At 41.8% G+C, this 24982-nt stretch overlaps 1 protein-coding gene across 6 annotated transcripts in view; it reads left to right on the top strand.

Moving 5' to 3' along the window:
• The window catches only part of nav3 (neuron navigator 3), a 221515-nt gene that overhangs the window by 170310 nt on the left and 26223 nt on the right, over positions 1 to 24982 (top strand). For 4 of the 6 annotated variants that reach the window (XM_078243124.1, XM_078243119.1, XM_078243120.1 and 1 more), the window contains exons 13-23: positions 4396 to 4519; positions 6556 to 6865; positions 7824 to 8550; positions 10697 to 11122; positions 11854 to 11895; positions 14126 to 14283; positions 15342 to 15536; positions 16371 to 16423; positions 19016 to 19039; positions 20398 to 20421; positions 20609 to 20686. In XM_078243124.1, coding sequence (XP_078099250.1) covers positions 4396 to 4519; positions 6556 to 6865; positions 7824 to 8550; positions 10697 to 11122; positions 11854 to 11895; positions 14126 to 14283; positions 15342 to 15536; positions 16371 to 16423; positions 19016 to 19039; positions 20398 to 20421; positions 20609 to 20686 — 2161 coding nt within the window. The remainder of the gene's footprint in view (positions 1 to 4395; positions 4520 to 6555; positions 6866 to 7823; positions 8551 to 10696; positions 11123 to 11853; positions 11896 to 14125; positions 14284 to 15341; positions 15537 to 16370; positions 16424 to 19015; positions 19040 to 20397; positions 20422 to 20608; positions 20687 to 24982) is intronic. The other 2 variants (XM_078243121.1, XM_078243125.1) reach the window with 1 other exon arrangement.

Genomic DNA, 24982 nt, shown 5'->3' on the forward strand with positions numbered 1-24982 from the left:
CAAAAATAATAAGTTATTATTATTAGAAAACAAACCAGAGATGGAATACCTAAAGCTCCTTTAATGGCCTTTCTCAATAGCCCCCCAGTAGTAGCTGTGGGAGGAGAGCAGCAGTGTACACAGCCAATCATGTACATGTGTTTTGCCCTCTAGCTTTGTTACTATCGCTACAGCATTACCTGAAAGCTTTGATGCCATTGTGCTCACAACGTCTTTACCTATGATATGTCCATTGTTTGCATCTCCTTTCAGCAAGTTAGTTCTGCTTTTTATTGTGTTCCATTATACTCAATCAGTTGGGTAGTTAACACTAATTTGCTTAATTAATTACATTAAGAAGCAAATGCAAACGCTAAAGAGCATCTTTACGTTGTGATTATGACTCCAAGAGCTATTTCCTGTGACTCATTATGTTAATTAAGCAAGAATTACCCAAGAAACCCATAGTTCAGACTAATTCTCCAGAAAGAAGATTTTCAATATTATATTAGAGAGACCACCATAGAGGGAAGGAGCGATATGTTGCAGCCAGGGGAAAAGACTCTTCGCATGTTTAGATAAGAACTGGAAGTCAATGAGCTTCTTCACAGCCATCTGCCTTGCATATTATGATGATAGACTAACCATCCTCTCACTGCTGTTTCACCATTCCCCTCCTTTGTATTACCCAAGTAAATGTGCAGCATTTCATGTTATCAAGTCCAATTTGTCTCAGTTTGGAGGAAATGAATAGTGACATGAAAAAAGTGAACCATTTCTCACTTTAAAAGAAGCTTGAATGATATTTGTGATGTGCAATTAAAGAGCAATTAGCACTAGTAAAATTTATTTTTATTTGTTTCTCTCTGAAAATGTGATGCATGTTTGCTCTCAGAACCAATATTTTTTTACACCAAATAAATATAAGTATTTATAGACCGTTTTTGTGTATGTCTGAAGGCAAAGGCAGGGTCTTGGAGTGCAGCCAAGTCACTTTGGACTGCTTCATTTTGTTGGAAGCATTACATTTGGCTCTGACTGCCCCTGTTGTCTGTCACGCACTGAAGGCTGGTCTCAGAGGAAGCTGCAGAGTGCACGGCACCTCCCCTGTCACCATAAAGCTGAGCACAGGGTAACTTTAAATCAGATTGTCAAGGTGACCGGGCAGCCGCTGTTGGCGCCAAAACTTAAAAACCCCACCCAGCAACAACTCCACATTTAACCTTGACACTCGGATATGTTCCTCAACTTGCTGTTGCCCTCTTGGAAACAAGCAGTCAGCTGCTGTCAGATGATGCTGCCCTCAAATCAAGACAAAGCCACGGCATCAGCAAAGACAAGCTTAAGTGCAGATGAGAGGAAATGATTAAAGGGAAACAAGCCAGGCATGTTTCAAAGCCATCGATTTCCACAGGCTTTGCTTGCAAAAGCCTTGTGTGTGTGCAGAAACACTTCTTCCGACAGTCGGCTCGACTTGTGTTTGATATCAGGGTTCCACTCAGCAGCAGCGTCTTTTTTCATTAAAGAACTGCAGTAAAGCTGTAGCTACACGACAGCAAAGCTCCGATTGACAGCAAGGATGCCATTTATTTTTCTTATGACACGCTGCTGTGTGCTTTAAGCATCCATCTCTGAGGCGCTTCTCCGATAATGGCTTTGAATTGAAGGCATATTAAATCTCAAAATGACAGATTAAGGATGGCACAAAAAAGAAATTGGTTATGATGATCAATAACACAAAGGCCCATTGCCCTTTTTCTTCTTTGTTTTCTTCTTCGTGGTTTGTTCTTTTCTAAACACAAACAGATTTTTAGCCACTTGACCACAGAAAAGACTTACAGAAATGGGTTGTTTTATTTTCCTCAGCCAAAAATGTTGTATAACTCAAACATATTATATGCAGTTATAATATTCCATCCTGAAACAAAGCCTGCAGTTTGTGCTTCTATGCCGAGTCATAGACCTTGTCAGATTTGGGCAGTGAAGATAAATGCTGCTCATTCTCTAACTTTCATAAGAGCAAATCAATTTCACACTGCATCAGTGGACAACTGGGCTGCAAGGTGTCTGCCCTGCCCTGCATTCATTACAAACCCTTTTACAGGTGTCTGATCAATACAGACCATCTATTCATTTTTGCATGTAGCAACTACCTTTACATATCCACACACAAACAGGCTGCTTAACTTTTATGATAGCAAGATTGTTTCACGTTAAGATGTTTTTTATTTTATTTTCACAACTATTAACACTCCATTTAATAAAAAGGATACAATATAGCTGATCAATGGCATGCATGTTTTAAGCACAACAACTCTTATTGTTATTGATTGTCTGAGTAAACTTTAGAAAATCAATAACGCCATTATCTTCCCCGGACCGCTCGTGTTCATGTCTGCACATCTCCGGCTCGCCCACATTTCTTCCTCCTTTGTGAGCCTTCTAAAGAACGACTCATTATTCTCCAATTTTCAGGCAGCTGTCGGGTCTCATCCTCGTCCGCGCTGAATTCACTTGTTGAAAAAAAGTGTAATTAGCTTCTTGAAGTAGTTTTGGATTTTTATTTAAAAAAAGAAATCATTTTAAATGCAGGGTGTGTTTGGAATTCGTCAGGCTGAAAATTCCCATCAGATGAAAGGATCTTTACTAAAGGAAATAGTTGGCCCTTTGTAATCTGTCACCGTTGTGTCATTTTGTTTTCATTGATTTTCATCTTTCTCGCTCTGCCTGCTGCACTGCTCATTCATTATTGTTCCTTCCACATTTAAATTAAACTCTTAAGAATGTTTCAGTCAGATTTGTCATGCAAACTAAGGCTGGAGTCACACACACACGCACACACACTCGCACTCACATACACAAAGGCAAATGCACATGCAGTATTTCGTGCAGTATCTGTGTGTCCATACTGTTAGTGTGTAAGCTGTCACAGTTGCGGTGCTGGCTGCCTGTCATTCTTTGTGTGTGTGTGTGTGTGTGTGTGTGTGTGTGTGTGTGTGTTAGAGAGAGAATATATTACTATTGAAGGTGATTTATTGTGTCTGATAGCTGAAAAATGAGTTTGCAGATTAGAGAAACTATTGCAGGAGTGTCCGAGCTGTAAATCTGTTGTAATTAAACGGAGTGGTGTAAAAAGTGATCCCTGTTCGATCCATACGCTCCTCATTTCGGGGGCTTTTGGTTTCTGTCAGCCTTCAACAACAGCTAAATAATGAAGGTGCCAGACAGTGAAGATCTCTGTCTTCCTCCGCACACTCAGAGTTAATGAGAAGCTTAACAATTAATGAGCCAATGCCGATTTTTTTTTTTTTCTTCCTAAAAAAAGAACTCAAATACCCACAAGTCAATGGGGCCCTCAAAAGGAGCACAGCTGTTTGAAGAGACAAATTGGGCAATTACAAATGATCTACCAGTCTGCTAGCCTAGCTGGTGAGAAAATTATACACATGCTTCATTCCAGCTTTTTTTCTGCAATCCTTCCGTGACATTTCGAAGTTTTAATTAGAGTGAAAAGATGAAGATGGCAGATGGAGCACTGCTGTGTACGGCCAGATGAAACTGCTAAATTAATATTTTCTTTTGCTAACATTAGCTATTTACACAAAAAAAAACATATTAAGCACCATGAAAATTTGTTTTGTTACAGCGTTCACAAACGTTAGTTGACGTAAGCTTATCTGTGTTGCCAGATCGAGTTTGTTGCTTAAACGGAAACAGGTCTTGAACAAAGTTGATTTTCTCCTGATTCGTTCGTCTGAGAAATTTCATTTTAATATCAGATTGTTCAGGAGATATGTGGCTTGTGAAAATGGGTTAAATATTTGCTTTGGTGACTATGGGGCGAAAGAATACTAATCATAATATGTGTTCACATTGTCAAGCGTAGACATATATGTTTACGCTTAGCGCTGGACGGAGCAACGGCGCCTCTGCAAAACAGCCTCGGGAAGCAACTTGTTTTGGTGGAACCTGTACGTTCAAAAGTAGTTTTAGTCGTGCAACAGAAAACTCAGATTGGACAGATAGTCTAGCTAGCTGTCTGGATTTACCCTTCAGAGATCTGAGGAGCAGTTAACCATAGTCCTCAGAAATCCACCAGAGTTTAGAACGCCAACACAAAGAAAGAGGAAGGTAACGGCTATCCGGCCGAAATTAGGGACATTCGGCAGAATTTCCGGCGGCACCTGAACAATCCCAGAAAATGAGACGTCGTCGATATAGTCTAATACACTCAGGACCTGCTGCTAGTCTCCTAAAGAGGTGTGGCAGTGGTGAAGCCCACGTTACACAGATACAGGAAATGACTCTGAGTTGGGGTGTCTCCATTCTAAACCGTCCTTGATTTACAACATAAACGAGAAAAATTCACTTACTGACCTCTACTCTCCCCTCTCCTCTGTTCCTCTCCTCCTGTAGCTGGGACGACAGCAGCTCTGTGAGCAGCGGCCTGAGCGACACATTGGACAACATCAGTACCGATGACCTGAACACACCCGCCTACTCCGCTGTCAGCTCATCACGCAAAAGCAAGGGAGTGCAGGTAAGGACACAAGCACTAACCTTTTAGCATTGTAATAGCTTTGGTTTCTCCTGTGCCATCATCAGATCAACATTTTAATTTCTCAAATACTTTTGAGAAGGTTTATAACCAAATATCTGCAAAATGAATGTAATTCCCATCAGCCTCAGCTGTACTTTGTTTAGTGCTAGTTAGCCAATGTTAGCATGCTAACATGCTAAACTAAAGGCCGTTACAGACCAACCAGATGGCCGACCGTCGGCAGAAAAGGCAGTTGGACTGATCAGTCTCCCTGAGTTGGTCAAAAAAGTGCCTCGGAACACACCAAAGCGACGAGACGTAATACGTCTCCATAACAGCAGGCGGTGCTAATCTGTATTGTCGCCCAAAAAATGAAAACCAGCAGCTGATTGGATGAACGCGTCACGTGGGTCTGGCTGCTGCTTCAACCGGCCATTAATGGCAACTCATTCAGAATACGATCTCATATTGTACTAAAATAGTTCACCGAAACGTGTTGCTGAAAACATTTTAAGCGAGAAATAGGCCGTGCAGTTGCTGAATCTGTCTTCATTTCAGATCGACAAAGGTCAGTTTAAAAGATTTTCATCAGATTTTGAGAGGCTTAGTCATGGTCATCCCGCTTGCCATTTCCGGGTGAGTCCCGACTGCCCTGTCTCCGACTGAGCATGTCAGGTCGGCCAAAATGAAGGCCGACAGCTCCTCCAACGGACGACGGCACGGAACACACCGAACAGACTCGAGTCACTGACCTCGCCAGACTGTCCAACGGCCGATTATCGGGCCGGTGTGTAGCTGCCTTAAGATGGTAAAGATGGTAAACATATACATGCTAAACATCCACATGTTAGTATTGTCATTGTGAGCATGTTTCCATGCTAGCATAAGCATTTAGCTCAAAGCACCGCTGTGTCCAGTAGACCTTCCCAGGATGGCGAAGGCATGAGCTGCCCTACTCTGACTCTGATTGGCTTACCCTGTTATTTTTACCCTAGCCAATCTCACTCCTCATGCCTAAACCCAATCAACGAAGGCAACAAAGTACTAGCCAATCAGAGGCAGAGTATGGTGGGCCATGACTTTGCATGACTGGTTTGTCCCAAACAAGAGAATAAAGTCAGGAAATGTTGGCAGATTTTGACCATTCTTTTTTTAACGTGTCTCTTGTGAGTACCTGAACTTTATGAAAGTGCAATACTAAATCACTTGAGTACCACTTTAACACAAATCATGCCAGGGGAGATTTACAAAGCAGTTACAGATACTGATACAAAATGAGATCTAAAAGATGGAAATCAAGTCTCATTTTGTGCTAAAAATAGATTGAACTGCTAGATCTGACTAAATTTCTTCATCAAATGCGGAGTTACGTACGTGCTGGTTTAGCATGAAACCAAGGCCAGTCTGTGTGTGAGCTCTGACATCACAGCTGAGGGAATAAATTGTGAACTGAAGGCCACCGCTCAGCTCTCCCCACCGGCTTTTGCTGTATTCTGCCAAGTATCTTTGGCCCCTCATGAAATACTCAACAGACTGGGCCTAAGAGACTCTGGTGTTGCTAGGGAGACTGGCCATCTGTCAAGGTAGGCTAGTTATCACTGCTGTGTGGGCGTGTTTGCATGTGCCCCAAAAGATGAGATCTGGACGTGGGTAATTCCAAAGATAGCTATGACTTCACACACAGACACACACCCCGCTGCTCCGCTTGTGCAGGGACTTATATCTCATTGTGTTGGCTGTATGTGTTTAAATAACGTTTCTTAAAGGATCTTACCGAAGGTTTATGTTTTAGACTATTAACTAGAAATATCCAATACTTTACATCATTCCTTAACAATTTTCTTAAGTATGCCAAGAAGATCTGTCTTTACATGGTACCGTAGTGGTGAGCAGGTAGTATTTTTAAACTCCCCCACTGGTGTGTTTAAGGAGACTACAAAATTTGAGATTTTAGTACCATAGTTTCAGTATTTTACTGAACAATCTATCTTTATTTGCTTTCTTTGACACCCACCACCATCACCCCCCCTCCCCAGTCCCAGAGAGACAGCAGGTCCAAGCATGCAGAGCAGGAAGTGAGCAGCAGCTGGGCTGGAGCCGAGGACCTGAAGAAGGTGGAGGAGGAGCTGGACACAAGCATGGACCCCAGCAGCGGCTCCTCCCGCTGGAAGCCTTCCTCATCCTCCTCTTCCTCTCAAGCCCAGGGCCAGTATGAAGACGCCAGTCAGAAGGCCGCTGCCCTGGCCCAGATGTCCCAGACGGGCTCGTGGAGGAGGGGCATGACGGCCCAGGTTGGCATCACACCACCCAGGACTAAGGGTACCTCTGCTGCCCACAAAACACCAGGTAGGAGTTGTTGTTTTTCTAATCTAAAAGTGGAAATGAAGTACAATAGGACACTCAATGTGATGTAATGTGAATGTGTTGAATCTTTATTGAAAAGTGAAAGTGAAAAAAAAAAGTTGACACTTTAAAGGGAGAGAAAAGGGAGGAAAAAGCACTTTTTACATATATGTCCATGTGATGATACAGGTAGTAAGACAAAATGTCCAAAGGCTACAAGTTACCAACACAGAAACAGTGTTTTTCATTGTATTGGACCCTTAATATATAAAGTATTACGCCATGTAGGAAATGTATGAGATAATCTGTCGGTGCTCACAGCAGAGAGCTATGTGACGCATGCCACTATACTGGTGAAAACTGGCGGGTTACATCGACCGTCGCAGAGTATGCCAGGCAGACACACAGCTGACAAGTTGCCTGCTAGTCGATTAAACAGTAAATGATCGGTTAATGAGGGGTTGGCTATCGGTCAGAAAAAAAATCAGCATCCCTACGTCATTCATTTTATTATTTAAACACTATGCTTTTCCTCCAATGACACATCAAAATGTCTTTAGTTAAAGGGGCCTATAATGTGCCTCACTTTTATACTAATATTGATTTTGGTGGAACATGTTTTAGAATGGAGAGTTATGATTTGCAGCGGATTTGTTGCCTCTGCCCGAAAACTATTAGATGATTTTTATTCACTGATACCTGTGCTTGGACACTGTGCAGCTGCTCTTTCATTTTCAGACCAGTCAGCAAGTTTAGCAGTTTTGTTGCATATAAGTATTGCTTTTCAATGCAGCTGAGCTGGGAAAAACAGGCCTCTGGCTGTTGGCCAACATGTACACTAATTTGGCTTTTCCTTCCTGCACTGTGGCACCACAGGTGATAAAAACAAGTGTTGGGCCAAGAATCTGCTGAGGGTAATGGTTTTGTATTCATGCTAATATGTCTTTATGCAAATTGACAGGCAAAACGGATGATGCTAAGGCCTCTGAGAAGGGCAAGGCGCCTTCCAAGAGTTCAGCTGCCATCCAGCGTTCACCCTCAGACGCTGGGAAGAGTAGTGGAGATGAAGGTAAGAAACCTCCCTCTGGCATTGGACGCCCACCCACCACTGCTTCTTTTGGATACAAGAAGATCCCGGGTCCCAGTGGTACCCTAATCACCTCCAGTGGTGCGACGCTCGCCAGCGGCTCAGCCACCCTGGGCAAGGCGCCCAAATCCTCAGCTGCCCTCGGCAAAGGCACAGGCATCGGCGGTGTGCGCAAGACCAGCCTGGACGGCTCACAGCCCCAGGATGACGGCATCCTACTCAGCTGCAGTGGCTCCAAAGTGACCCTGCAGTACCGCTCTCTACCCAGACCGGCCAAATCCTCCAGCGGGGTGGCAGCCGGGCGCAGTGGGCATCGCTCCAGTTCCAGCAGCATCGACTCCAACGTTAGTGGCAAGTCAGCTGGAGGGGCAGCGACACAAGCGGGTGCCAAACGCAGGGATGGAAAAGTGGGCTCAGACCGCTCCAGTCCCATCACCATCAACCAGACAGACAAGGAGAAAGTGGCAGTGTCAGACCAAGACACCTCAGCTGGACTATCCACCTCCCCCAAGTCCAGCCCCACCTCCAGTTCAACAGGCCAATCAGGCCTCAGGCAGCCCGGCTCCAAGTACCCAGATATTGCTTCTCCTACTTTCCGCAGGTCAGACACACAGCACATGCCTACAGCTTCTGTTCTGTCTTTGTCCCTGGCCATGTGTGTTTCTACATGAATCAAGCATTTCATCACATGCTGAATTTTTTCAGTCCTTTGATTATTAGCAATAAGGGATGCTTTTCTCAGTACAGCAAGCATGCCTTTAGCTGCAATATAAGTTTAGGTCTTTCTTAGACGATTCTGGTTCAATCTATTCATTATAATGAACTGATGTTTGTGGTGCTCAGCAATGTTTACCTGATGCAGACTGTTCCCCAGACTCCTGTAACAGATAGGGGCATTTGTTGAAGACGTCATCTGTAGTGGTGTAGCGTCACCATGGCTAAAAAAAACTACTCTGTCATCTCTGGCAAATTTAGATATGTTTGGATGCGCCAAAATGAATTTAAGACACTTAATAAATCATGTTTTAGCGCCTTCATAGAAAGATTGATTGAGCGCGTTTACTCGGCTGCACAGCCAAGGGCTGCCATTACATAGATTGTGCCCTGGTGTGGGTGATAAACCACTGCAGATGAAACATATCTTTACTCCAAAGATGAAGGGGTGATGGCTTTTCATTTAAGCATATCCAGCTTAGCAGTCTTGATCAGAACAGACAGGAGAGAGGAGTTTCTCGGCACACCAATCCCTGACTCATTAGAAGCATGCGCTCTGCAGGCGTGTCCGAACATGCGTCACATCCGATCTGTCAAGCAAACTTGTTTCATCTGCATGTCTTCAAGCCTCTTCTTTTTTCCCTCAAGAGAGCGTCACTTATATATTTTGTGGGATTGCAATGACAGACTGGGACCGGCGAAATATGAGTAGCAGGCTGTCTGAACATATGTGGGAGGCAAACAGAGTTGAGTGGCCTAACAGATTAGGTTCTTTAAAGTCACAGGGTTGAAACGGGCAAAGCTGTGAAAGCAGATGTGTTGATGTAAATTACTGAGAGTTTGCAGCTGAAATTAGGTGGAGTTTGGTGCGAGGGATACATGTGTTGGGAAGTGTGCTTAGTGTTTTAGCTGTAGTTTAAAGCAACATTGGATAACATTGTTATTTTATGTGTTTTGGCGCCCCTTAAGTTTCCGGATGCAATTCACTTCTACACCGCTGTGGTAAATATTGACAGATGTACACGTGCATTTGTTATTATTACATTACTCATGATCAAAGACGAGTGAGTCGACAACTTGGCTAACACAGCCAAACAACATAAGACATAGCAAACCAGCTAAGATATAACTTACTAGTCCAACAGTAAGATGGCCAGCTCGCCGTTTGTCTTGCACCCTTTTATTCCGCAAAGCTCTTTTCAAGGACTACAAGTCCCTCCGAGATTTACTCTTGTCTGGCGGCCTCGTGCTCTGTCCTCCGTCAATGTCTCTTTGCCTCTGCCATGATGTCTGTAGAGGCTGCCGAACCCACCAGCATTCCCCTCCGTCCGGGCCTGAAAACCTCCTCTCAGCGACCCAAAGCTCCTGTGCTAGCACTGTAAACACCAACACTCCCTGGGTGCTCCCAGCTCCCAGTCCAGCGCCGTCAGCACCACAGCTAACTAGCTGACGGCAGCTACAGTTAGCAGCAGTTAGCGGCTAGCTTTACTTTAGCAACAAGTAAAGCTTTCTGTCCATCAGAAAAACTCACAAAATTCCAGAGAGTCAAGGCAGAGCTGCCGATAAACCTCAGAGGGAAAACCAGAAAACATTTTCTCCATAAAATAGGATCCAGTTTCACCAAAATATGTTTGTACCCGCTCACCAAAGTTATAACAACAGGCGTTCGGGGTGCAGAGTGGGAATGGCAGGGGAACCATTCTCCCTTACAAGTCAGTGTAGCATCAAAATGATTTTAAAGGTGTTATTTGAAGGTCAAAAAGTTTTGCAATGTTGCTTCAAAGTTGGTGTTACAATAAAGATGTGGGGATGTTTTAGTAGCTGTTTTTCACTCTACTGCAGTGATCCCTGAGTTTCTTGATGCGTGTGACCAATGCAGTAATACAATTTCATATAATATACATTAGATAACCTCAATGTAATCCACTTTCTCAAAGTACCACAGTTCTTCATTTTCCAGTATGGATCTTACAGATGCTCATCCCTTGTCCTTGAGCATTTCTGAATGACTGCACCAACCTCTCTACCCCCAGATTGTTTGGCACCAAAGCCAGCAGCAAGGCCAGCTCTCCGGGCACTCCCGACTCTGGCAAGTGCCCCTCAATACTGGGCAGCCCCCACGGCACACTGGCAAGGCAGGCCAGCCTGGACTCACCATCCTCTGGCACTGGGAGCCTGTGCAGCGCTGGCGGCCTGAGCGGTGGCAGCAGCCCACTGTACGGTAAAACCCCAGACCTGTGCACTGACTCCCCGGCCTCCAGTCCGGCCTCTGGCCTCTCCCTGCCCTCCAACGCTCGCCCCTGGCCTGCATGTAGCTCGTCAGCTGGCAGCAAGGACACACTGAGTTGCCAAAGCATGACCAGTCTGCACACCAGCTCTGAGTCCATTGATCTGCCGCTAGGCCACCACGGGCCCAAGGTTACACGAACCGGCAGTGTCAAGTCCACCCTGTCTGAGGGGTGAGTAACAGGGAATACGATTGGGCTGAATCGTATTCATTGTTTCATTTGAGAACAGAGACATAAAGTATATCTCTCTACCCTAAAATATAGACATACAATGCAGAGGAAGCCTAAGTAATATAATTAGAAGGAAAAAAATCACCCATCCAGCACACAGTTTGGTTGAATTTAAGTTTCTTTTTCTGGCATGGTTTTTGTATTATTATATATAATTTCCAGAGTCTAATCCTTTTAATACTCATTTACCCAACTGACCTGCCAACAGGTTGTCTATTGCATTGACCAGGTACTAAGTGTCTCTGGGATCACCATTAAAGTTAATTGTGGGTCCAAAGCCATGCTAGAAAAAGTCCCACAATAAATTCAGATCATTTCAGACACTCATTCCCATGAGAAGTCTTGATCAGGGTGTTTCATTGCTTTGTCCACATACTGTGCATGCAATACATTACATAGCGAAGAAGACATAAGGCACAAGTTTATTTTCCCTTGCTAGTTTAGCTGTATGTCTCAAAAATGAAACAATTGATTTATTTAAATTGGCCTGTTTAATATTTGTTGTCTGTACTGTGATGCATTAGTAATGTCAATGTTTCTCCATTGTGGATGTCTTTGTGTATGTGTGTCAAAAGTCAAGTTGATGTGACCAAAGTATTTTTCTCATTTATCACAAAAGTCAAATGTTTTCTGGTGTCCATATAATTCACTCATCCTCTGTGTTTTAACAGCATGCCTCTTGACAGAAACACGCTTCCCAAAAAGGGACTGAGGTACAACTCAGCCAGATTCCATTCTCAACCGTTCTTCTTTTATTCACTCATATATTAGTACACATTTGCATGAAAATAATCATTCTGATATCAAATGTACTTTCCATGTGGTTGTATACGTGTGGCATGGTGTTGCCCTATAGCAGTGATTCCCAACCAGTTACCTATAGCTACCCCAAGGAGTACTCTTCTGCAATTCCTTGAGCTTATAGGGTACTGTGAAGAAGCTAAACTATTTTGAAACAAATATATGTATGTAGAAAAAAACATGTATCCATATATGGAGTAAGCTATAACAGTAAGGGATACATGGTTGAAAAATGTAGCTAAAAGTAATGGATAAACAGTTACAATAGCTTAAAATAATGGTTAAACTGTTAAAATTGTCAGCCTAAAGTATTGGATATAATTGAAATATAGTTGAAATAATTAGCTTAGAGCATTGGATACACAGTTAAAATAATTAGCAGCTGAAATATTTAGCTTTAAGTACTGGATAAACAATTGAAGTAATTCAAGCTTTAAGTGATGGATAAACTAGCTCTAACGCCTACATGGTTTGAATGCAATTATTGGAAGTTGCTGAGGTACCTTTTGAAGGGGTACTTTAGTTCATCTGACAGGGCTGCAGGTGTGCAATTGACAAAAAAGGTTGGGAACCACAGATCTATAGATAAGCAAATCTTGTGATTATCTCATGCAGCATTCACACTACAGGGCCACATTTCTGCAGACATCTGAATAGCTGTGGATTTTCAGAATGCATTATGCAATACATAGAGGAAAAAATACAAAATACATGCTCATCTGTTCTCTTATATTTTCCAATGCACTTTGGTCACCTTATGTACCCAGTAATAGTTTTTGACTTAACTAGAGTGTCTTCCCAAACCTCAATGAAGTAAGAAATGTTAACCTATTGTTTTACCTCCACGAAATGCTGTGGCACATAAGTAATGATCGCTCTCTCATGTCTCAGGATCTGATTTTGTACCACAGATCCTAAAATCCACATTAGATTATAACTCACTTTAAGTGAGTCTAAAATTCTGATGCAGTAAAAATGCTGCCTCAGATGATCAGTCAGGAATGTTTGTCTGTCCGTTTGTATGTCTGCTTCTCCATGTGCATCCTCATCTGATTCTCATCATTTAGAAATGGGGCAAACACAGTCGCCATGACAGAGCAGTTCTTCCTCAGCTCCCTAAAATGGCCTAAACCTCCTGATAATATTTGCTCTGCTTGCCTAGGGGGAGAAGTAGAATGGATACTTTGATTTTAGCTGCGACTAAAGAGACTGAAACAGAAGTACCATAACCCATTCATCACAGTGATCCAACCTCTGCAGGGAACAACCTCTCTAGCCAATGATACAGCACTGCTGCAGAGGGGTTGGCATTTGGTGCTGATGTTCTTTTTGGGCCTTAAAGCATCTGATCTCATACTACACTTTATGCCTGTTGGATGGGATGTGCAGTACAGACTGCAGTGTTTTCTTCTCAACAGTTTTTTCTGACCACAAATGTTTTACGGCCGTCTGTTCACATCTTATACCAGACAACATTTTTTGCCTGACCTGAGATTAGTAATTGCCTCCTTTAGTCATATCAATAAGCATATTGGTCCTGCTTATGGGCATTTTGTAAGCACAAAGTACACTGAGTCAAACACTGACCCGTGGATATTTCAGTCTAATCCATTTCAACACCAGTGAGTGACAAATGCTGCTGTGTCACACTATTCAACACTATTCACCACCCAATCCCTGGTGGGAAGAATATGAAGCACAGGCGTTGGGGGACTGGAGCAGGGTCAAATGTGACAAGTGTAGTAATGGGGGCGTTGGAAGGAAGTCGGCTCTGAAAAGGGATGAGTGCAAACTCAATTAACATCCTCAGAGGATTAAATATGGCCAATTGTCATGCCTGCGATAAGGCGGCCTTCTGTTGCTGAGCCACTTTGGAGCTGGGGAGAGAAGAGATGAATGGCAGTGTCAGTGTGTTTGGTAGCTTTGAGCCAAAGCAGTGTGTATATACAGTATGACTGAATGTGTGTAGATGCATGCATGTGAGCATCTGTGTGTTTGGATGCATGTTTTTTTTTTGCCATCTGCTCACATGCTTCTATTATGTAGCTCTGCACTCATTTCATCATCACAGAAACTGCACTACTTGGACTTCCAAACATGTCTCTTTTTGCCCCGGGTTTACTGTGTCTTCGTGGGTTTCAGGTACCCTCCGTCCTCCCGGCAGGCGTCCCATGAGGAAGGGAAGGAGTGGTTGAGGTCCCATTCAACAGGGGGACTTCAGGACACAGGCAGCCAATCCCCACTGTCTCCTCCTGGAGCTTCCTGCACCACTACTGGAAAATACCACTACTCCAACCTGCGTACGTCTATACGAATAACCTCTAATTGTAGCACATCTGGAATAGATAGCGCCGTGAATATCCAATTTTTGTATTTGCTCCCAGTTATTGTATGTGTTAAAATAATGTATTTCTAGCCTATACAACTTGTGAATGCTTTCGATTTCAGGCCGACGTAAAAGACAACATAAACGAACCAAATGATAAAAAATAACAATCGAGTGAAAAATGGAAGTTCTGCAATCAAAGGAGATCTCTGAAAGCCAAATGGTCCAAATCTGCAGCTCACACTGACCTTTTTTACTGACTTGATGCACATACTGTATGCATCAGTTATTTTGCAGTTTCAGTAAATTTGCTTCCAACAAGGGAACTTGGTAGTTTAAATGCTTTCCAATGCATTAAAATTCCGCTGTGAATATTAGTGTGTTCATATTATGCACCAAATCAATGAATCAGTCAATCAATCAATGTATTATTTGTCAGTGAAATGTATTATCTCAGTTCCTTCAATTTATACATTAAAACATTAATAATAACAATAATAATAATAACAATAATAATAATAATATAAATATGTGTATGACGGGGGGCAGTCTTAGGCAGTGTACTCATTTAGGATCCAAGTGGATATATAATACATGGAGTATATCCTATATATGCATACTTGTTAGACTAGCTAATGCATTTCCATTTATTTCTGATATCATAATAATTCATAATCCTTTTTCTCTCGTTTTTTGTCTCTTCCATGACTTTAAATTGTTTAACCATCTTTGTAAAGCTCTTTATTTTAAAAACATTCTGTAAAGCGGGATATGACCAGTCGACACATTGCCTTGGTAAAACAAACTGTATGACACTGAACTGTATGATTAAATGAAGAAATAAATGTCATGCTGTGATTAAAAATATCTTAAAGTCTAGAAAAAATCATAGCACATCTGCAACATTATACGATCATATCTAGCTGTGTGTGTGTTCTTATTTGTTGAATGAATGATTAATCACTGATGCAATTTACACCTTTTTAGCCTATAACTTGAACACTGATGTTGGTGTTTTTCTCCTCCGCGCAGTGAGCCCCACCAACATCAGCCAGTATAACCTGCCACCGGGCAGCAGCAGCATGAGCCGCTCCAACAGCATCCCTGCCCAGGACTCCTTTGAACTGTATGGAGAGGGTCACCCACTGGGTGGTAGCGCAACCTCCCTGGAGGACCGGCCACGGGCCATCAGCCGCTCCGGCTCCTTCAGGGACAGCACTGACGAAGGTAGGACACATGGTGGGACACGCTCATTAACACACTCTTCAAATGAACTGCGTTCCAAAGATTACCTCCCTACTAAGGAGCCATTAGAAATCATTTCAGGGCCACATTTACCAAAGTAAAGTCCCATCAGTCATCAGGTACTTTAAATATGCAGTAGGTAAGCCTTATAAAACTAACTTTCTGTCATATTTTCTGAAACTGACCCTATGTTCCAGTAGAACTACATGAAGCAGGTCATTTAAAAAAACAAATCCAGCTCCTCTGGCTCCACCTACAGTCTGTAGCGCAATTTGCAAAAATCCACAGCTCCCTGTTCAGATGCACCAATCAGGGCCGGGGGGGGGGGAATGTCTAACTGCGTGTCATCACTGCTCATGCACACGCATTCATTCTCCCTTGAGCGGAAAGGGGGGAGGGACTGAGAAGTTGTCAATGTTCAAATTCTTTGGCTAAGTCCTGGATCTTCACAATCCTACCTACAGCACCTTTAATACCAGATTTGATGAGTGACTTGGCTGACGGCTCGCTCTGCTCTGATCTTTTTGTGGATGATGTAAGAGGCTGTGATTGCACACATTTAGAGGTCAGCTTTTTAACGGTCAAATCATGTGTTTTTGCCTTCTTATAACTGTTCACATCTCACATCATCTGAATAAGTTACCAAAGCTTGTAAGAGCTATTGAGTCAGGTGGGTAATCAAGAATAGAAATAAGAAAGCAATTAAATTGACTTTAGAACTCGCTCATGGTCAAATTCATTGGAAATATTGAATGGTCACATAGTATTTATTTTTTTACACTTCTGTCGCTCATTACTCTCCGTATGTGCTTACAGTCCATGGCTCTTCATTGTCTCTGGTCTCCAGCACGTCTTCACTGTACTCTGCGGTAAGTAGCTGGTCAGCTTCTCTTTCTAATTTGACCTTAGTTTTCAGAGTTAGCATCACAGTCCAGTGCTGTATACTTTGTGTAAAACTAGTAAAGGTCACTATTTACAACCCCAGTTCCAATGAAGTTGGGACGTTGTGTAAAACTTAAATAAAAACAGAATACAATGATTTGTAAATCCTTTTCAACCTATATTCAATTGAATACAATACAAACACAAGATATTTGATGTTCAAACTGATAAACTTTTTTTTTTGTTGTTGCAAATATTCACTCATTTAAATGTGATGCCTGCAACACGTTCCAAAAAAGCTGGGACAAGGGCATGTTTACCACTGTGTTACATCACCTCTCCTTTTTAACAACACTCAATAAGCGTTTGGGAACTGAGGACACTAATTGTTTTTTTGTAGGTGGAATTTCCCATTCCTGCTTGATGTGCGACTTCAGTTGCTCAACAGTCCGGGGTCTCTGTTGTCGTATTTTGCGCTTCATAATGCGCCTCACATTTTCAATGGGAGACGGGTCTGGACTGCAGGCAGGCCAGTCTAGTACCAGCACTCTTTTACTACGACGCCGCGCTGTTATTAACACGTGCAGAATATGGCTTAGCATTGTCTTGCTGAAATAAGCAGGGACGTCCCTGAAAAAGACGTTGCTTGGATGGCAGCATATGTTGCTCCAAAACCTGTATGTACCTTTCAGCATTAATGGTGCCTTGACAGATGTGCAAGTTATCCATGCCATGGGCCCTAACACACCCCCATACCATCACAGATGCTGGCTTATGAACTTTGCACTGATAACAATCTAGATGGTCCTTTTCCTCTTTGGCCGGAGGACATGACATAGTGATGTCAGTTTTTAATGCAGTGCCGCCTGAGGGATCGAGGGTCACGGGCATTCAATGCTGGTTTTCGGCCTTGCTGCTTACCTGCAGAGATTTCTCCAGATTCTCTGGATCTTTTGATGATATTATGGACTGTATATGATGAAATCCCTAAATTCCTTGGAATTGTACATTGAGGAACGTTTTTCGACTATTTTCTCACGCAGTTGTTCACAAAGTGGTGAACCTCGCCCCATCCTTGCTTGTGAACAACTGAGCCTTTTGGGGATGCTCCTTTTATACCAAATCGTGACCAATTAACTTTTCACCTGTGGAATGTTCCAAACAGGTGTTTTTTGAGCATTCCTCAACTTTCCCAGTCTTTTGTCGCCCATGTTCCAGCTTTTTTGGAACATGTTGCAGGCATCACATTTAAAATGAGTGAATAGTTGCAAAAAAACAATAAAGTTTATCAGTTTGAATATTAAATATATTGTCTTTGTAGTATATTCAATTGAATATAGGTTGAAAAGGATTTGCAAATCATTGTATTCTGTTTTTATTTACGTTTTACACAACGTCCCAACTTCATTGGAACTGGGGCGATATATTAGCAATGTAATGAGTTTCTTAGTGACAACCGCACAGAGAATTACAAGCTAACTTGGCAGTTCCACTCATCTCTGTGGAGTTTTTCAGCCTCTTTCCACTCATTGTTTTGGTGTTCCAAACAGCAACATTAATGTTTTGGTTGAGTCTCTATCAGTTTTGTTTCCAGACACAGAAGGCGGTTTTCAGTGAACAAGCTCTGATAAACTGTTCCACTACCTGCCAAGCACCAAACGGCTAAGTTGGCGACTAGTCGGTAACATAGTAGCATTTAGCAGCTAAAAAGCCAGATATTTTACTCAGGAGTTAAATAGGAGAATAAATATTTGACTTGTATCCACCAGGTGGCCAGGAAAACCACTTGATTGGTGAATGAATTCTATTGTTGCTTTGTGTCTGCTTACTGTGGAAATATGCAACTGTGTGCTAACAAGTTTGCCATAATACCTTTATAAGGTAATAATGTGTCAACAGCGCCCCCAAATCCTTAAACGTCTCAACTCATTGCTTTGAAACTCAGTACAGCGCACAAAAAAGTGAGCTAGGAGGACATTTTGGGACAGCGAGATTGTGCTTTTAAACATTGATTGCTGGTGCAACTTTTAAGGCTGAAATCATCCCAGAGTTAAATTAAAGCCTTCAGCTCTTCCGAGTGATGCAGTGTGGCATTGCATCTCACATACACTCTCTTCCAATATTTCTGTCTTGTCCCCTCTGTTTCTGTAGAACCAAAAAATAATTCCATCACTGCATGCTACTCACTTTACTTTAGCCAATAAGACTCTGGGCAAGTGTTGGGCACGTAATAGAACAGTCAGCGCTCCAAGTCTTCACGTTCAACGAGGCAACAGATTTGTTTTATGGGGAAGAATCGATTACCACCCACCTCCGCCTATTTCAGATTTCACTCGCAAGTTGCAGAGACAGGCCTGGACGAATGAGGGAGATAGTGATATATTCTGTTTTAATCTCATTTCATTTATTTGATTCTCTTCGGCTATGTATTGGCCATTTTATAATTTCTCTTCATTTGCATTAAAAGGCTTCTCATGCTGTATATTCTAATTCATTTTTAAAAAGTTTGTTTGATTAAACACAACACACAAAGCCAATAACCTTTTTTGGTTTTAATTTTGTCTGTTTCTACTTTACAGACGGAGGAGAAAGCCCACTCAGAGGTAAGGATGGGTAATATGTCGTCTGTCTGCACGTCTGCTTCTCTTTAGCACCTTCCTGCTTCACATTCATACAGTTGAAGACATTTACACATTGAAGGTGCTCAGTGTAGCTGCACTGCAGATGCGGGTGGGGGGTTAAGTGCCTTGCTCATGAGCACATCAAAGGTAGCTGGGAGGAAGAAAAAAAGGAGTTTTGTCTTATTAAGTTTCAAGTTACCTGACTTTTTCCCCCGGGGATTCCTGTCAACAACCTCTAAGTCACACGCATTAAGGCAGTTTTTCTGCATTTGGCCTATTGATGATGAGTTTCAACCAAAAACTACATGAATATGAGAAATGTTATGGTGGATAAGAATGTGTTTCACGTTCTACAATAAAGCAGTTTAACCCCATGTTGCATTGCTTTCTATTACCATCTTTTGCATTTATTTCATCTTCATCAGCCTTGTGCTACATAGCTTATGTAATTTACTCATTACTGAAACACAACACTATACATATGTAATGCATGCCCTGTCCTGCTCTTTTTTTTGTTTGGCTTCCTTCAACAATCCTGTTCAGTTAATTGTTGTCTGTCCTTGTTTATTAGAGCTTTAACTTCTAGTTTGGGTCAAACAGTAATTGTTAATAGTTTGTTTTAACCTAGCCCGATGGGTGGTGGGTGTAGCATTTAAGGACAGCTCACACAGTACAAATTGACAATCCTGGACTACAGTCACAATGTAGTACCACAAGTGACCCAGTTCTGGTTGTTTTTCCTTCAAACATCTGAAGTTGTTTTCTGACATACACAGGACTTGCATTTATCATAATTTACTTGAGACATTCGGTGTTATGTTGGCACAACACCAACATGGCTAAGCAGTGTTCGCATTTTTTTGAGTTAAAATCTAAATCCTCCTAAAATGCCAAAACTGCCAATGCATTCTGTTGAAACAAGGGGGAAATATGCCTTTTGTTATATGCATTATATATTGTTAATTATGAATGATATATTTAGAAAAAAAAAGACATATGCGTCAAACCAAAATTCTGATGTTGACAGTACTTTGGAACTAAGCAGTGTGATTTCTGTGATTGTCCATACTTTCTTGTACTTGTGTTGTTCACCTTGGTAAACTGACACATCTTGCAATTATCTTATTATGCAAGAAACAATATCAGGTATTTGCAAATGCTATTTGACCCAGATCAGGAATACTTACCTATATCTCTTGCTTGGCTGCTCAGAGTATAACTATGAGAAAACCAGTGCTGTGGCTTGTGATAACCCCTTTCTCTCCAGCCACATCAGTACATGCTGTTTGATATAGGCATGCAACATAGTGTTAATTTTTACTCTTCTCTTTTCAATCAAGGGCCAAACAGTCCAAAATTCCACGGTAATCCCCCACACTTTGTGTTCACACTTCACCCCAGTGTCTTTTTACACAGTATTACCATGTAACTGCACGGTTTTTACATCAAAGATATCAACACAGGAGTTGCAAGTTCAAGACGTCTTATTTTCTTTGTGGGTTTTTTTTCAGGAGTGTTAACTATACCTCTTCACTTTTCTTCCCCAAACAGCAAATCAGAAAGCTGCGTCGGGAGCTGGACGCCTCTCAGGAGAAGGTGGCGACCCTGACGTCTCAGCTGTCTGCCAATGTGAGTCTGTTTACTTCAAAATGCGCCGTCAAAACAGCCGGCTCATTTGCATGATAACCGGCTGTCAGAGAGTTTTTATGTGAAGCGCTGCCTATCGAAGCTCTGGAAGGAATATAAATCTTTAAGACGCCCACTAATTCCTTTTCTTTGTGTTTGAAACCACCGTGCGTGTATTTAGGCTTTTGCTTGTTTGATTTTTGTTGGTGTGTGTTTTTGCGTGCCTGTCCTTAGGTGGGATGTTTTCTTATGTGTGTCTGTGTATCTGCGGTACAGCGAGGATTGTCTCTTTGCTTTTGTCTCAGCCGGTGGGGATTTAGCGAGAACAGGAGCCTCTCCACCATTCAACCATGCAGGAAGTATCAAATAGAGATAGACGGGCGCAGAAAGAGAACAGGGAGATGAGGATAAGTGAATCTAGACTCAAGTGCGTCATGCGTGGGTGAAACAGAGTGAGATACAGAGACCTCCAACCCCGTGACGAAATGCTCAGATGCAGATAGATCGACAAACTCCAGCGTCTTCCTCGGCTCAGCCCCCCCGCCCTCAATGCCAAGTGCCTGATCAAGCGTGGAGGCAGACGGGGTCTTCGCTTCGGTCGGACGCTTTGATCACAAAGTTGTTGAGAGCAGAAACTGAAGGCTGAACTGCAGGAAAACTTGACAACTGGAAAAGGGAGCCATGCCTTTATAAAAGAGGAGTTATGTAGGGACAGTCAGACAACTTCCGGTTTGTTTTGGTCATGTCAAATTTGTTGATGGGAAATCTCACATAAAGCTTAACTATGCATAGAGTTTCCCATTTGCAGTACAGTCTCAGTGGAATAATTCACCATTCAATACTCTTAAAGGTCCTACATTGTAAAAAGTAAGATTTACATATCTTTTTTATTATAAAGCAGGTTGAGGTGCTATATAAATACTGTGAAAGTATCAAAATGCTTAATCCACAGAGAAATGCACACAGCCTGTATTTAGAAACTGTGCCTTTAAACGAGCCGTCGGGACTTCCGTACAGTCGTGATGTCACAACTATACTATATATAGGTAGAAAGTGCTGCTACAGTGCCGTTACAGTCAATCCCCGGCTGCAATCACGGTGCAGAGGCTCCGAGAGCACAGATAGGGAAAACCCGGAAACACTGACCAATCAGAGCAGACTAGGCTTTTTTGGTAGGGGGGGCGTAAAGAGACAGGTGGTAAGAGTGTTTCAGACAGAGGGTGAACTCAGGTATATACAGACAGTATGAGAAAAATAATGTGTTTTTTGAACATTAAAGCATGTAAATATGTTCTAGTACAGAGGTCTTAAAAAAAAAAAAATGAAAATGTCTTAACATGAATCCAACATATTATTAGCAAATATAAATCAGCCAATTTGTGAGAAAAAAAACCCATTAATGATAGGCTTACTAGCCTATAGGTAAGGTAGTCACTAAGAGCCAGATACAGTTCATTCTAAGGATTCACTGTGCCACATGTATGTTTAACATTAAAACATGATTTACAAAAACATGGCAACAATTATTTAATAGCTTAGTATTCTGTACACTAAAAAGGTACAGCATGTATAAATGCTTTAGGCCACCGTTATTATAGGCCCAGTTTAATATGTACTAGGGGGTCCCTGCTCCGTCCCTCTCTCAGATAAGGGGTCCTTGGCTTAAAAAATGTTGAAGACCCCTGTTCTAGTAGAAACCCAATTTACAAATATGAACCGACATGTTGTGTTGTTAGCCACCGTTAAGCCTACATTCAGTTATCACCTGTCCATTGCCATTATTGGGGCTAACGTTAAGCTATATAAACACATTTAAAATACACATAAACTAACTTTATACTTTTGTTATAACATAAATAATATTTGACATGTTGGTGTGCCATTTAAATGCACCTGTGACGGAGCTGGGATGAAGTAACAAAACTACTTATTACTTTTACTGTTGAGGAATTAGTAATGTGATAATCAATGAGTAATAAGTAATGAGTAATTGACTACATTTTTCAGGCAACTTGCTTGAAAAAACTTGCAGCTCGCACCCACATTTTACAGTATGTGTAACGTTTTAAAACATTGCAGAGAATTCTTACTGTTTCTTTCAGTATAGTTATGGTAAAGTAAAAGCCTGCCAATGCTGCCATATAATTTACAGTAACTTGCAACAAGTAGAAAGAGATGCTGTAGCACTGCAACAATATAAGGCAGAAAAAACATTCAAGAAATAATCAAGCATGGCTGGGTGAGAACAACAATTTACACTTTGCAGGGGCCAAACAATATGTTGCATATATTTTCAATTTGCCACAGCTTTGTGTAGTACATTTATTTAAAAGGGGGATATATTCCAAGACACAATCTCAATAAAAGACTGTTTCGCCATACATGTTGTTGATATTCACTGGCCCTTAACAGGGTCACTGAACATCAAAACAGCAGTGGAAAAGGCTACCAGTCTCATGCCTTACTGTGCCAAGCCATATGCAAACACCCATATGTGCTTTACAGCTCCCACTCTCATGTTAGAGGCTTGGGATTTTAAAAACAAAAACAAACACTGGCTGTGTTGTGCTGGAGCTGTATCACACTGTAACTACATGACAGCATGGTGGGTTGCTCGTCTTATCCTTCTGTGTGTACCTCAGTAGCCCTGACATGCTGTCCACCCACGGCCCAAAACTAGACACTCACTGTGCCATGTGAAAGACCTGCCAGAGACATTGCTTAGACTACATGTACTACAGTAAAATCATGGATGTATAAGTTGAAAATACAGAAATACTTTGAAGAAAGCAAACAACAATGGGCAAAAGTCAGACCAGGGATTTATTTGCTTGGACGACGAGGTGGAGATCTGTTACTGAAAGGTGTGTAAGCCTATACCTAACCGATAAGACTGACTGACTTGTATCGTCGTTTCCAAAGATCTCCGTTTGTGCCTGTCCGGACTACAACATAACACCGGAATTTTCAAACCAAAACGGGGTCGGCAGTATTTCAAATCGTTTTAGGCGCTCGAAAAGGTCTCAGTAGTGGCGTAGGCGTAAACGTAGCAAAAGATATTTGTTTTTAAACGAAAGCGTAGTAGTGTGGATGTAGCCATTTATGTTCCTGAACACGTGTATGTGTGAAATATACGCATTTGTACAGGAACCTACACATTGGTAGATGTTTGGCTAAAATAAAAGCTGCATATGATGGTATTTTTAAAATGTTATCTTCTCAGGAAGAAGACGAACAACCTTGTTCAAAGGCACTTTGAAACAGTATTTTGAGGATGTCTTGCTTCCTTAATGTGATGTTATGTAACACTAGTTTCCTTGCCATTTATTTTTAATACATTACAGTGTTATGGTGTGTATTCTAAAAGGTCATTTCAATTTGTAACCTCAACTTAATGCATATTTGACCATGTAGTTTTAGAAAGGGTGTCAAGCATCCAAATGTCTTCTTCTCTCAAGCTGCAATCCTTAAAGTTTAATCATGAAAATCCCCAGAATTGATGATGTCATAATGTATATTTTAAGGTTAGGGAGAGAGGGTATTTTGTGTGGAAAAGCGGTCTCCGGTGCCGTCATGTTCATTTACACTGGCTGAATGTGTTTTTGTTGATCGCCTGTCTTTACATCAGAGAGCCACAGAGGAAATCTTTCAGTGATTAAGGTCACCTGATCTTGATCTCTCTAATTTGCTGCACCTCTGCATACATAATTATTATCATTTTCTGGGTTTGTTTTGTGTGGGAAATTGAACTTGGATCTTAAAGTGCTCATATTATGCTTTTTGGCATTTTCCCTTTCCTTTATTGTGTTATGTATTTTTGTTCACGTTATAGGTTTACAAAGTGAAAAAGCCCAAAGTCCACCCCAAAGGGACTTACCATCTCCAACAGAAAACACTGTTCACAAACTGCTCCAAACAGCTCTATTGTAGTCCAGCCTTTACTTCAGAGACAAACGTGGTCACTTTGGAACACACGTTATAATGCTCGCCTAGCTGCTAGCGTGGCACGCCCTCATACTCAACAAAAGTATGAGGGCGCAACTGACAAGCTAGCAGTACTTACTGCACATGTGCGACTCCCAACAAAGATGGAACAGAAGTGAGATGTCTCACTCTGTAGCTAAAACTGAGAGCTCAACACACAGGGTGAAAAAAGGAGCTGCAGCAATGTGCAGCACAACAAATATATGGTGTTTTTTGAAAATTAAACCATGTAAACCTATTCTGGTACAACCTCTAAATACAATTATGAAACTGAAAATGAGCATAATATGAGCACTTTAAATGAAATATTACAGG

Source organism: Sander vitreus, chromosome 23 (assembly GCF_031162955.1).
Source record: "Sander vitreus isolate 19-12246 chromosome 23, sanVit1, whole genome shotgun sequence".
NCBI lineage: Eukaryota > Metazoa > Chordata > Actinopteri > Perciformes > Percidae > Sander > Sander vitreus.